Source organism: Mus caroli, chromosome 6 (genome assembly GCF_900094665.2).
Source record: "Mus caroli chromosome 6, CAROLI_EIJ_v1.1, whole genome shotgun sequence".
NCBI classification, from domain to species: domain Eukaryota; kingdom Metazoa; phylum Chordata; class Mammalia; order Rodentia; family Muridae; genus Mus; species Mus caroli.
This window is the reverse complement of record NC_034575.1, coordinates 34,088,041-34,100,770: the sequence shown is the minus strand read 5'-3', so window position 1 is coordinate 34,100,770 and position 12,730 is coordinate 34,088,041. Positions and strand designations below refer to the sequence as shown.

At 47.9% G+C, this 12,730-nt stretch overlaps 1 protein-coding gene across 4 annotated transcripts in view; it reads left to right on the top strand.

Moving 5' to 3' along the window:
* Positions 1-8,097, top strand: part of Dennd2a (DENN domain containing 2A) — a 94,215-nt gene extending 86,118 nt beyond the window's left edge. For 3 of the 4 annotated variants that reach the window (XM_029478947.1, XM_029478946.1, XM_021164801.2), the window contains exons 14-19: positions 1,772-1,949; positions 3,363-3,404; positions 5,705-5,822; positions 6,118-6,357; positions 7,112-7,198; positions 7,950-7,999. In XM_029478947.1, coding sequence (XP_029334807.1) covers positions 1,772-1,949; positions 3,363-3,404; positions 5,705-5,822; positions 6,118-6,357; positions 7,112-7,198; positions 7,950-7,981 — 697 coding nt within the window. In that variant the 3' untranslated portion in view covers positions 7,982-7,999. The other variant, XM_029478945.1, reaches the window with a different exon arrangement.
* The last annotated feature ends 4,633 nt before the right edge of the window (positions 8,098-12,730 follow it).

Genomic DNA, 12,730 nt, shown 5'->3' with positions numbered 1-12,730 from the left:
TGTCCTGGAACTCACTCTGTAGACCAGGCTGGCCTCGAACTCAGAAATCTGCCTGCCTCTGCCTCCCGAGTGCTGGGATTAAAGGCGTGCACCACCACCGCCCGGCTACTTCCACTTTCATGTCACATATATACACAGGATTTTATGTGTCTATATAAAATCTAGGAACCAAAAGCAAAACATATTTGTCTTCTGATATTGGCTTAATTCTTTAATATTATTGCTTATCTCCAGTTGCATTCATTTTCCTGGAAAACACAACTTCATTCTATACAACACACTCACACACACAAATTAAAGGGGCTGGGGAGTTGGCTCAGTGATTAAGACAATTTTTGCTCTTATATAGGACCCAGGTTCATTTCCCAGAACCCCATGTAGCTAACAGCTGTCCATAAATCCTGTTCCAGAGGATCTGACCTCACTTCTGACCTGTGAGGGTACCAGAAACACATGATGCATAGGCACACATGCAGGCAGAACACACAAACACAGAAATACACATCTTTAATCTCAGCATTTGGGGAAGCAGAGACATTCGGATCTCTTGATTTGATCTACATAGTGAGTTCCAGGACAGCTAGGGCTACACAGAGAAACCCTGACTCAAGGAAAAACAAAACGAAAAAGAAAATGAAATGAGATTTACCACATTTTTCTTGTCCATTCTTCTGGTTTTGAACTCTGAGATTAGTTCCACAATTTAGTCCTTGTGAATAGCACCCAGAAGACATCAACGTGCAAACATCTCTATGAAAGGTTGGCTTGGAATCCTTTGGGTAAATGCATGCGAGTGGAACAGCCAGTAGAAGGGTGGAGCTATTGTTAGCTTTTTGAGGAAGCTCATATCAACTCCTATAGTAGGGGACCTGTCTACCAACAGTGTAAAAGCAGTGTCCCTTTGTCACATGCTTACAGCATTTGTTATTCACAGCATTTGTTATTTAGGCTCATTGTCTCGTTTTGTTTTTTGATGAGTTTTGTTTTTCGGTGTGTAATGGTTTTGTTCTGTTTTGTTTTGTTGTTGTTGTTGTTTTCCTTTGAAGCAGGGTTTCTCTATGTAGCTCTGGCTGTTCCAGAACTCAGTCTGTAGACCAGGCTGGCCTCCACTGCACAGAGACCTGCCTGCCTCTGCCTCCCAAGTGTTAAGATTAAAAGTGTGAGCACCACTGCGAGGCTTGTTTTATTGTTTGAAACAGGGTCATGTGTTCCTGGCTGTCTTGGAACTCACTGGTAGACCAGACTGTCCTGAAACCCACAGAGATCCTCTGTCTCCTGAGTGCTGAGATTAAAGATGTGTGCCGCTATGCTCAGCTGGTATTTGTTGTTAGTTTTCTGGTTTGTTTTTTGTTTTGTGTATTGTTTTTGTGTGTGTGTTAAAGTGCATGTGCATGTGCAGTGCACATGTGATTGTCAGAGGAAAACTCTCAGGAGCCTGTTGTCTCCCTTCATTGTGGCTTCTGGAAACCAACCTTGGGTCATCATCTTGTGTGGTAAGCGCGTTCACCGTTTTTTCCTATGACTGCCATTCTGACTGGGGGACGAGGAAATCTCGTGTGGTTTGACCTGCATTTCTCCAGTGGCTGGTGAAGCTGCTGAATGCTTTTTTCTTTTGTAGATGTGTTTGACTGTTTGTGCTGGTTTGAGAACCCTTTATTCTAACCAATGCCCCTTTGGGGTGACCCCGGTGCTCTTCCCTAGCCTCTGCTGTTGAAGCCCTGCCCTCACCCACACTGAGCCAGCCTTTTCTCTCTGTCTGTCCCTCCTGCAGCACTCTGTCCAAATGCTGCCACGCGATGGTGGCGCTCATCTACCCCTTCAGCTGGCAGCACACCTACATCCCGGTGCTACCGCCCGCCATGATCGACATAGTGTGCTCGCCCACGCCCTTCCTTATCGGGCTGCTCTCCAGCTCGCTGCCTCTGCTCAGGGAGCTGCCACTCGAAGAGGTGAGCCAAGGAGCCCTGCAGCCTGATTCCTAGGGCCACACGGGGAGCAGGGGAGTGCTGGGCAGGCAGGAGTGGGAAGATGCCAGGGCATGCTCTGTGGCAGGTCCTTCCCAGAGTCTCTCCTCAGTCATTCCCCCTCTGAATGGCATGGCCTGTATAAGCAGCCAGTTAGAAGCCCTGACATCAGACATAGCCATCTGCCCCATCTTCCTGTCCCCCTACACTGGGCAGAGAAAGCAGTAGTTGAAATATGTGCTGAACTGATGACAGAGTAGGCAAGAGCTTAGCTATAATATTAAAATAAATAAGTAACCACAGGGCGTGACTGGCAAGATGGTTCAGTGCCAGGCCTGATGAGCTGAGTGCAATCCTCTGAGAGGCGCATGCTGAAGAGAGAACACTGGCTCTTGAAAGTTGTGCTCTTGACTTCCACGTGCATGCTGCGGTGTATACACACACACACACACACACACACACACACTAAAGCAAGGATGTAGGTGTCACCCTCCTGCACCCCAGCACCCACCAAGCAAGGTAGGAGGATCGCTTGTTTGAGGTCAGCCTGGCCTACACAACAAAACACTGCAAAATAAACCACATTGTTGTGATAACAGCAAGTGCAGGGAGTTTGCATGTGGTGCGCCTGCAATCCCCTTTAACTAGGGTCTGACCTGCCCTGTGTCAGGGGACCCCAGGAGTCACCTGTGTCAGGGGACCCCAGGAGTCAAGGGTAGGAAATAGCAACCAGATTCTGCTGTTTGGCCTTGAACTTGGTAAGGATGCTACTCCGTCGCCCATCTGCCCTCGGTCATCCCAGGGCTGGGGTTGCCGGTCCTTTGATTGTGTGAAGGCAAGGGGTTTATGTGGCTCTCAGCACAGCATAGCCTGTTTCCAACTATGGCAGGCAGGCCATCCAACCCCTCCTCTTCCTCTATCATAGTCAGCTACCTATGGGTCTGCATAAGGGTCCACCCTCAGAAGCAACAGGTAAGTCATTTGCCCATTTGCTGGTCTTATATATCAACCCACTGAAGAGAGAGTGCTCCCTCCCACAAACTGCAACTAATGAAGCCACACAGCCTGTAGCCTGACAATGTTCCCCAGACCCCACACCTCTTCCCTCTGAAGAACTAGCAAGTTCAGTGGCTCTCTCAGGGATAAAAGGGTAAATCCCCTGTGTGGAGAGGGGCAGATTAGCAACTTTTGTCCCACCTCTGTAACCCATAAACAAACCAACAACAGAGAAGCCCTGTGTGTTCTAGCCTTCAGTACTAGCTTGGTCCACTCCCCCATTCCCTGTCAGAACACAGACACACTCTTCCACCTCCAGTGTTGAGGAGGAAGAAGACGACACATCCATCTTTAACCCAGAAGCCCTAGTGACAATACTCATCCCCTTCTTCTGCCTTGCAGGTTCTTGTGGTCGATCTCATTAATGATCGGTTCCTCAGGCAGGTGAGTAGAAACCCAGCTCTGCCTGCTGCTCCTGTGCCTTCCCTTCTTCCAGCTCCAGGAAGGCTCTGTAGCAGGCCTGGTCCTGCTGGCTCAGCTGGACAACGGATCCAGCCCAGGCCAAGGCCAACCAAGGATGGGGCAGACAAGAGGAAGGCCTTAGCAAAGATTGCTTTTCACCTGTACAAGCATCAACCAGTTATTTATCAGGACACAGGCTTGAGAGATGGCTTAGCAGTGAAGACTTCACACCGCTTGTATGAATGCTTGAAGAATTCAAGGTTTTTCCTTAGTACCCATGTCAGGCCACTCACAACCACCTCTAACTTCAGCTTCAAAGGACTCCACAGCTCTGGCCTCTCCTGTCACTGTGCACTGCACTCACATGCACAGGCCTCCACATGGACATACACTTACACATGATTTTAAAATATAAAGCTTAATTATTTTAATGGGGGAGAGGGAGAGCAGAAGAGCCGACTGGGCATTAAGAGCACTTGCTGCTCTTGCAGAGGACCAGGGTCAGTTCCCAACAAAAGCATTCATACACATAAAGTTAAAATAATTTTCAATTAAAAAAAAAAAATATATATATATATATATATCTTTTTAAAAACTAAAAAGAAAGAAGGAAGGAGAGAAAAGGAAGGAGGAAGAAAGAGAGAGAAAAGGAAAGAATGAATGAATGAATCCAGGCACGTCTGGGCACGGTGTTGCCTCCCAGTAATCCTTCTACTTGGGAAGGAGGAGGTAGAAGGATTGCCTTGAATTTAAAGCCAGCTGGGCCACACTGGGATACTGATACTGGGCCAGCCTAGGTTATAGAGACCTTTAGGAAAAAAAATCATAAAGAAGTAGAAATGCAAAATGATGTGTTTTATTTATTATTTTGCTGTCTTTTGTTTTAGTCTGGTGTTTTGCTTGGCTTTGTCTCTGCTTGTTTTGGTGCTGGACATAGATCCCTGGCTTGCACATGCTAGACAACAAACTCTACCATGGGGTAGCATTCCCCAGTCCAAGTCTATTTTTTTCTGTCCTCCCAAAAAACAGATTGATAAGAAAACCTACCAAAACATTGGTGCTTGTCTTGGGAGACTGGAAACAGGTGGAATGGTTTAAACGTTGTTTACAGATATTCATGATGGAGGTGATGGTGCTGGCAGTGGTTGTTTTGTTTAACTTCACCTTTTGAGCCAGGGTCTCACTCTGGGAATTAAACTCCCCACTCTAGATTACTGGTGTCACAGTCCTTCAACACCATGCACTTCGACCTGCTTTCTGTACTGATCTGAAAGTATTTCCATACCCAAGAAACTAATACACTTTTATTTTTGGCTGAGAGGTTATATTGCCTGGCACCGCCAGCTCCACCATTGTTCCAATGCAGCTTCGCCTCACACTGTCCACGTCCCTGGCCAGGTCTCTCAATGAGTGCTGGCCTCCCTTCGTGTGAGGGTAGCAAGAAGCAGCTGTTGCCACCACTGAACACTTTTACAAGAGAGCTGCATGGACTTAAGTCTCTAAGATGAAGCTCACACTGACAGGCAAGCCCATCTTACAAATGAACGCAAGGAGGCTCTTGCAACTTGTAAAAGCTAGAGTGGAGATTTGAACCTGAAATCTGTGCTTCTTCACAGCTTTTCTACTACGTTAGGAGCTGAGGGCCGATAAGATGACTCAGTGGGTAAAGCCACAGACTCTGATGGCCTGAGTTCAATTCTCAGGACCCACATGGTGGAACAAGAGAAGTACACACACACTAAGTACTGAGTACTTTCAGGGGCTGGAGAGATGGCTCTGTGGTTAAGAGCACTGACTGCTCTTCCTGAGGTTCTCAGCAACCACATGGTGGCTCACAACCATCTGTAATAGGATCTGATGCCCTCTTCTGGTGTGTGTGAAAACAGCTACAGTGTACTCATATAAATATAATAAATCTTTTTTTTTTAAATCTGCTGGATTAGCCAGGCAGTGATGGCATGCACCTTTAATCCCAGCACTTGGGAGGCAGAGGCAACCAGATCTCTCTGAGTTCAAACCTAGCCTTGGTCTACAGAGCAAGTTCCAGGACAACCAGGGATACACAGAGAAACCCAGTCTCAGGAGGCAGAGGCAGGGGGATCTCTATGAGTTTGAGACCAGCCTGGTCTACATGGTGAGCCCCAGACCAGCCAGCGTTACAATGTGAGGCCTTGTTTCAAAAATCCAAAGTTTAAACTGTGAGCTCAGCTGCCTGCCCAGGGATGTGGCCCGCACACACCTTGTTAGGTGTAGCTGCGCCCACTGCGTCTCCTGCCTTTCAGATGGAGGACGAGGATTCCATTCTGCCCCGGAAGCTTCAGGTTGCCCTGGAACACATTCTGGAGCAGAGGAATGACCTGGCCTGTGACCAGGATGGAGGCCCGCTGGACTGTGTGCACGGTAAATGCCAGGGCCTTGGAACAACTGGCCAATGGCTGACTGAGAAAGTAGGGTTACGAGGAGAGAGTAGGGTTCAACCTGTCACCTGGATTTCATTCCAACAATAATCAGGGACTTCCCTTTTCCTCCGTTTAGGTTCTAAAATACCTCTAAAAGAGAGAAAAAGAAACTTTCAGTGCCTTTTCTCTTGGAAGGTCCCGGGTAGCTGTGGAGGGTAGCTGAGATCAGTACCTGACCAGGGCGCCGGTCTACCAACTTCCCTCACTGTCTCGGCCTTTTTGTGCCCCTTGCTCAGGCCCTGAGTCCAGTTCCTTGAGTGAGGTGGTGTCCGAAGCCTTTGTCCGCTTTTTTGTGGAGATTGTGGGCCACTACCCCCTGTTCCTGACATCGGGCGAGGAGAGAAGCCTGCAGCGAGAGGCCTTCAGAAAAGCTGTCTCCTCTAAGAGCCTCCGGCGCTTCCTGGAGGTCTTCATGGAGACCCAGACGTTCCGTGGCTTCATCCAAGAGAGGGAACTACGCAGGCAAGATGCCAAAGGTTAGGACAGCACACAGACCTTACAGGGGCAGCGAGGCAGAGGTGTCTAAGGCTCTAAGTGGCTGAGGAGCAGGGGGAAGTCACAACAGTATGAGGGAGGCACCAGCCCAGCCTATTCTGTCCATTGTCCCGGCTGGGCATTCTGGGAGTCTAAAATCTAAAAATGCTGGTAAAGGCTGGTTTGATGGGAGCTAAAGCTGGAAAGGGAAGGCCTTACCTTTGCAGCATGGCTATACAAAGGCCAGAAGCTTCCAGAGGAGCAGCTGGCCCGGGCCTGGGATTTCTCTGGTGCTTTGAACTCAGCTAGAAGCCCTGACTGAACTCCCACGGCAGCCACCAGCATAGGAAAGACAGGCAGCCATACTTGAGGCCGTCCTGATGAGGATTTCCTCCGGACAAGAGAAATGTGTTTAGAGGGTGTGAGAGAGCCGGCCTCCTTCAGGGCTTGCTTCTCCTCAGAAGAGTGGCCAGCTGCATGTAGTCAGGTTGACAGGTCACTGTTGGTGAGTGAGGAAGCAGGAATGAGATGGAGTCTCATGTGTGAGCGGACTTTACGGCTTCCCACAGACAGCTATTATACAAGGTGGGGCAATTATAAAGACAGTAAAAACCCTTATAAACCCCAGGCTTGAAAGCATATTTATAGGCACAGCTGCGCCTCAGAAGCAAGGCTTCCCGAGCTATCAAGGAAGAAGGTCAGTGAAGAAGCACAAAGGCAGGCACCTAACATATCCTGGGTATTTCTCCTCACCAGGTCTGTTTGAAATCCGAGCCCAGGAGTACCTGGAAACCCTGCCCAGCGGAGAGCACAGCGGAGTCAATAAATTCCTCAAGGGACTGGGTAAGGCCGGGTCCCTGTCTCCTGCTTCAGCTCTAAACCATCTTTCCTGGAGTCTTCACTACTTCTTTCCACAAGAGCCAGGAATGGTACAGGGTGGACTGTCTACCTCTCTTAGTCTGTCCCTGGGGACTAGGGTGACCTCACTGACATTCTTGCCACCATCTTCTGAACCCCCAAGTTTTGTGGGAACCAACAGAGGCAGCATGCCCCGGGCGAGGCAGGGAGTACCTTAACCCGGGTAGGACTCCTCCCAACCTCAGAATGCCTCTGAGCAAAAAAGAATCATCAAGAGGCTGGGCATGCCTTTATTCCCAGCACTTGGGAGGCAGAGGCAGGCGGATTTCTGAGTTTGAAGCCAGCCTGGTCTACAGAGTGAGTTCCAGGACAGTTCTACACAGAGAAACCCTGTCTCAAAAAACCAAAAAAAAAAAAAAAAAAAAAAAAAAAAAAAATCATCAGGACTCCAGTTTAATCAGCAAAAAAGGTCCTTACAGTGCACACTGCGCTCCAGGGTAAACCCTGGAGGTGGAGGAGGAAGATCAGGAGCGGTGTGACCCAGCCAGCAAGACATCACAGCATGTGGCACCCAAGCCTAAGTCCAGTCAGTCCGCAGAACCCACATAAAGGGGGGAGGAGGGAACTGAGTCCACAAAGTTGTCCTCTGGCTCCACAGCCTGCTGAGACACACACTTTCCTGTGCGCCCCCTCCCTCCCCTCCCCCCTGTTAAAATGTTCTCACTTTCTTTTTTAGGCAATAAAATGAAGTTTCTCCACAAGAAATAACCCTCATCTTGGCTCAAGGGCAATAAAATGAAGTTTCTCCACAAGAAATAACCCTCATCTTGGCTCAAGGGAAAACCTCCTCCCTAGCGCCTTAGTCCTCCCAGGATGGATCCCTTAGCTGGGCAGGTGGCATGCTCTCACAACAGCTCCAGAAGGGTCCAGCCAGCATGCAGACTGTTGTTACTGTGGTTAGTTGCTTCTGGGACCTTTAAATCTTAGATATTAAAAGAGAAGAAGGAGGAGGAAAGTGTTTGGCTCTTCCTTCATTCAGCTCTCCTGCCCCATCTCATCGCCTCTGGGCCAGCTCATTGACTCTGTGGAGCCAGGAGATAGGAAGCGCGGCAGCCACAGAAGCTACTTCTGCCTAAGCCACTGCTTCTTCCGGACTGGTCTATGACGCCACCTGGTGGCAGAGACTGGACTTTACTGTTCTTGACTACATTTTCTTTTTTTTCTCCTAGAAGCCATATAGCTCCATTCATGCCCCAAAAGTCTGTGGCTTTTAGAGGGACACATAAAAAAACAGGAAATCTTGTTAACTGGTAATAAAATGTTCTAAGGTTCCTGAAGTTTCTATTTCCTGTGGCCCAACCATGACACTTAGGCCACTGCTGTGAACCTGTTCCTCTTGACCAACAAAGCTGGGAGAGTTTTCTGTACTTGCTGCTCTTTAATGAGAGAGAGGACCCGCATCAGCTGACCTGTGGGGCCAGTGAGAGTCTGCAGGAGTCCTGTGTGCAGCAAAGGGAGGTTCTCGGGCTGGCCTCGGGGCTGCCACCCCGATACTGCTGGGCCCCTGTGATTGCCACCAAAAACTGACTACATCTGGATTGCCTGTGACCTGGGCAGGATTGATAGGGGTGTGTGGCTGGGGTGTTGGGGGGAGCCAGAGAAAGCAGGTGAGCACAGCACGGGGGCTCAGGGACCGATTCCACACAAGCTCTTAGGCTTAGGAAACTTTCTGATAACAATATTCTGTGTATTTTTATATTGCCCCCAAGTGATCACAGTATTTTGGAATATACGTTCTTTTCTAACTTATTTTATATTATACTGTTTTACTTAAGAACTTCAGGTGAATGAATAAATAAGTATATCTTTATCAACATTCCTAGTGAGTGTATAATATTCTATTTTATTGATGTTTTTGTATTTGACTTAAACAAAACCTAAAATAAAATTGGGGGGATGTGCTGGGCGGTGGTGGCGCACGCCTTTAATCCCAGCACTTGGGAGGCAGAGGCAGGTGGATTTCTTAGTTCGAGGCCAGCCAGGACTACACAGAAAAACCCTGTCTCAAAAAACAAACAATGGGTAGGGAAGTGGGGGGCGCTATGGGGGACTTTTGGGATAGCATTGGAAATGTAACTGAGGAAAATATGTAATAAAAATATTAAAAATTAAAAAAAGAAAGTAATAACAAAAAAAAAACAAACAAACAAAAATTGGGGGAATGTGCTAGGCTATTTGTATGAAGAGGCTTTTCTCTTTTCTTTCCTTTTTTTTTTTTTTTTTTTTGTTTTTTCGAGACAGGGTTTCTCTGTATAGCGCTGGCTATCCTGGAACTCAGTCTGTAGACCAGGCTGGCCTCAAACTCAGAAATTCGCCTGCCTCTGTCTCACAAGTGTTGGGATTAAAGGTGTGCACCCCCTGCCACACTGAAGAGGCTTTTTTTCAGTTGTCTTTATTTTAAAAGAGGGAGACACACTGCATGTGTAAAGAAGGCTCAGGCCAGGGAGATGGTGCCGCCACTGGTGAACGCTGCCTAGGAGACACATGAAGGTGGAAGGGAGCCAACTCCAGCAAGCTGTCTGTGAAATGCACGCCCCTATACAGACACCCCTATACAGACGCCCCTATACAGACCCACAACACAGGTTTTTGTTTGCTTGCTTGTTTGTTTGTTTGTTTTTAATGCTTTAAAGGATTGGTGATTTTATTTTTAATGTTCATAAAATAGGAATGGCAAGATTCTTATCCCATTAAGACACTTGCCACCACCAAGCCTGACCACCTGAAGTCAATCCCCAGGCCCTACAAGGTGCAAGAAGAGTACCAGCTCCCACAAGATGGCCTGACCTCCAGACATGTCATGCCCTGTGCTTGCACACACATGTGAACACGCAGTAAATGAAGTAAAACTTTTAAATGGAGCCAGGCAGCGGTGGTGCTGTTTCGCTGCCAGGCATTTGGTACGCACCTTTAATCCCAGCACTAGGGCAGAGCAGGCAGATCTTGGAATTCAAGGCCAGCCTGGTCTGTAGAGCAAGTTCTAGGACAGCCAGGGCTACACAGAGAAATCCTGTTTCAAAAAACCAAATTAATAATAATAAGGTTTTTTTGTCTGTCCTAGTGGTCTGTGCCCTTAGTCCCAGCACTCAGGAAACAGAGGCAAGCAGATCTGAGTTCCAGGCCAGTGTGATCTACAAAGCACATTCTAGGACAGCCTGGGCTGCATACAGAGACCCTGCCTCAAAATAAATAAGGTGTCTTTTTGTGTCCCTGTAAATCATGTTTACTGCTATGTCTCCAGTCTTCCCTCTCCTATTTGACACCACAGCATGTACTGCCAGGCGTGGTGGCTCAAGCTTAAAATTCCAGCCCTCTGGAGACTGAGACAGGAGGATTGCCATACAATACAGTGAAACACACTTTTTAAAAAATACACACAGACACACACACACACACCCCAAAAAGCAGGATGAAGGCTAGGGGAAGGGGGAAAGGCCTAGTTAATAAATCACTTACTGTGCTAGCCTGAGAACAGTTAGTTCAGTCCACACAACCCATGCTTTAAAAGGTAAGCGGTAGCCGGGCATGGTGGCGCATGCCTTTAATCCCAGCACTTGGGAGGCAGAGGCAGGCAGATTTCTGTGTTCGAGGCCAGCCTGGACTACAAAGTGAGTTTCGGGACAGCCAGGGCTATACAGAGAAACCCTGCCTTAAACAAAAACAAAAACAAAACAAAAAAAAAAAGGTAAGCGTTATGAATTGTAGTTGTAATTTCAGCACTGGCGAAGTAGAGACAGGCGGATTCTACTGCCTCGAGTGGCCAGCCGAGCTAATAGGTGAGCCTCAAGCCAATAAAGAGATCATGTTGTCCCCTGCCACCACCACCCCACCACCCCCCCGCCAAAAAAAAGGGAGGTGGGGTTCTGTAGTTCGGTGGTTAAGAGCTCTGTCTATTCTTCCAAAGGACCTAGATTCCTCCCACCCACAAGGTGGCGCACAACCATCTGTAATTCTAGTTCTGGGGGATTCAGTGTCCCCTTCTGACCTGCTGGCACTTGTGCTCACATGTACACATAGGCACACACATGAATGAGCAATAAAGTAAGATAACAAGGTGGAGCCCAGTGTGGCGCCTCGTGAGAATGCTCAGGGAGCAAAGGGCCAGTGCCAGGCCTGATGCCCGAGTTCAACCCTCAGGCTACACAGGAGAAAGAGAAAACTGGCACATTGTCCTGGGACTTCCATAGCACACACGTGTGCACACACACATACACTATTCAAATAAAAAGTACACATACTACGTACACATGCACACATTTTAAAACAAAACATGGCCTGAAGAGATGGGTCGGTGATTAAGAGCACTGACTGCTCTTTCAGAGGTCCTGAGTTCAATTCCCAGCATCCAGATTGGCTCACAACCATCTGTAATAGGATCCAGTGCCCTCTTCTAGTGTGTCTGAAGACAGCAACAGTGTAGGAACATACGTAAAATAAATAAAATCTTAAAAATAAATAAATAAAATAAAATAAATAAACCATGAAAAAGCCACAAAATGGAGAGATGGCTCAGTGATGAAGCACTGCTCTTGTGGTGGACAACAGCTCAGCTACTGTTGTCTAAACACGGTGTTCACAATTGCCTGTAACTCCAGCTCCAGGGGTTTGATGCTGTCTTCTGGCGTCCAAGGGGACCTGCATGCACATGGGCACGCACACCACTCACACACATACACACACCACATACATGTGCCACACGCATTTTTTTAAATGTTTGAAAAAAGAGCAGGAAAACATTATACAACCATAAAAGCAATAGATGAATGTCATTCTTTCTCAAAGGGAGGGGCCTCTTTGTTGCTGGAAACAGCTTTTTCCTTCACCCAGGTACCTTAATAGCATGCTAAGCAAGACCTTTACCACAGATCCTGCAAAGGAAACCACACAAAGAAATTTCCAGAGGCTCGGTGAGGGTGAAGCCGGAGCTAAGGGTTTCCAGAGGCTGAGAGATGTGGTAAATTCTCCCTTCCTCTTGTCTTGGTTTCCCTGAGCCCCGGGCCAGTACAGGCTAATCCTGCATGCTCCCGGCCTTGCATTTTCCACCCGTTTCCTTGTTCGATTGTAATGAAAGGCCCAGAACATAAACTTAGCTGTTTTTAAAGTAAAGAATTCGGGGGCATGCAGTATACTCACGGTATGCAATTACAACCTCTCTTGCATTAATAAATTTCTTCCTTTCCCTAAACCAGAATGCACATCCATTTGGCAGTGGTCCCTTCTAGGCAGACTTTGGTGGTAGGTGGGGCTATTTCAGGCCTGACTAGAGGCAAGAACAGGAAACAGCAAAACAAGGCAGGTGAACAGGCTATTACTACCCACACCTGTGGAAGCCAATTAACTGTGCTCCATGGCTCTCTATTGACCACACCTGAACCCCACCCAGGCCCTAGGTGGAGTTCAATTGCCAGCTTCTGGCTACAATTAGGTAGCCTGGTACCAGCTTCCCTAACAAGGACC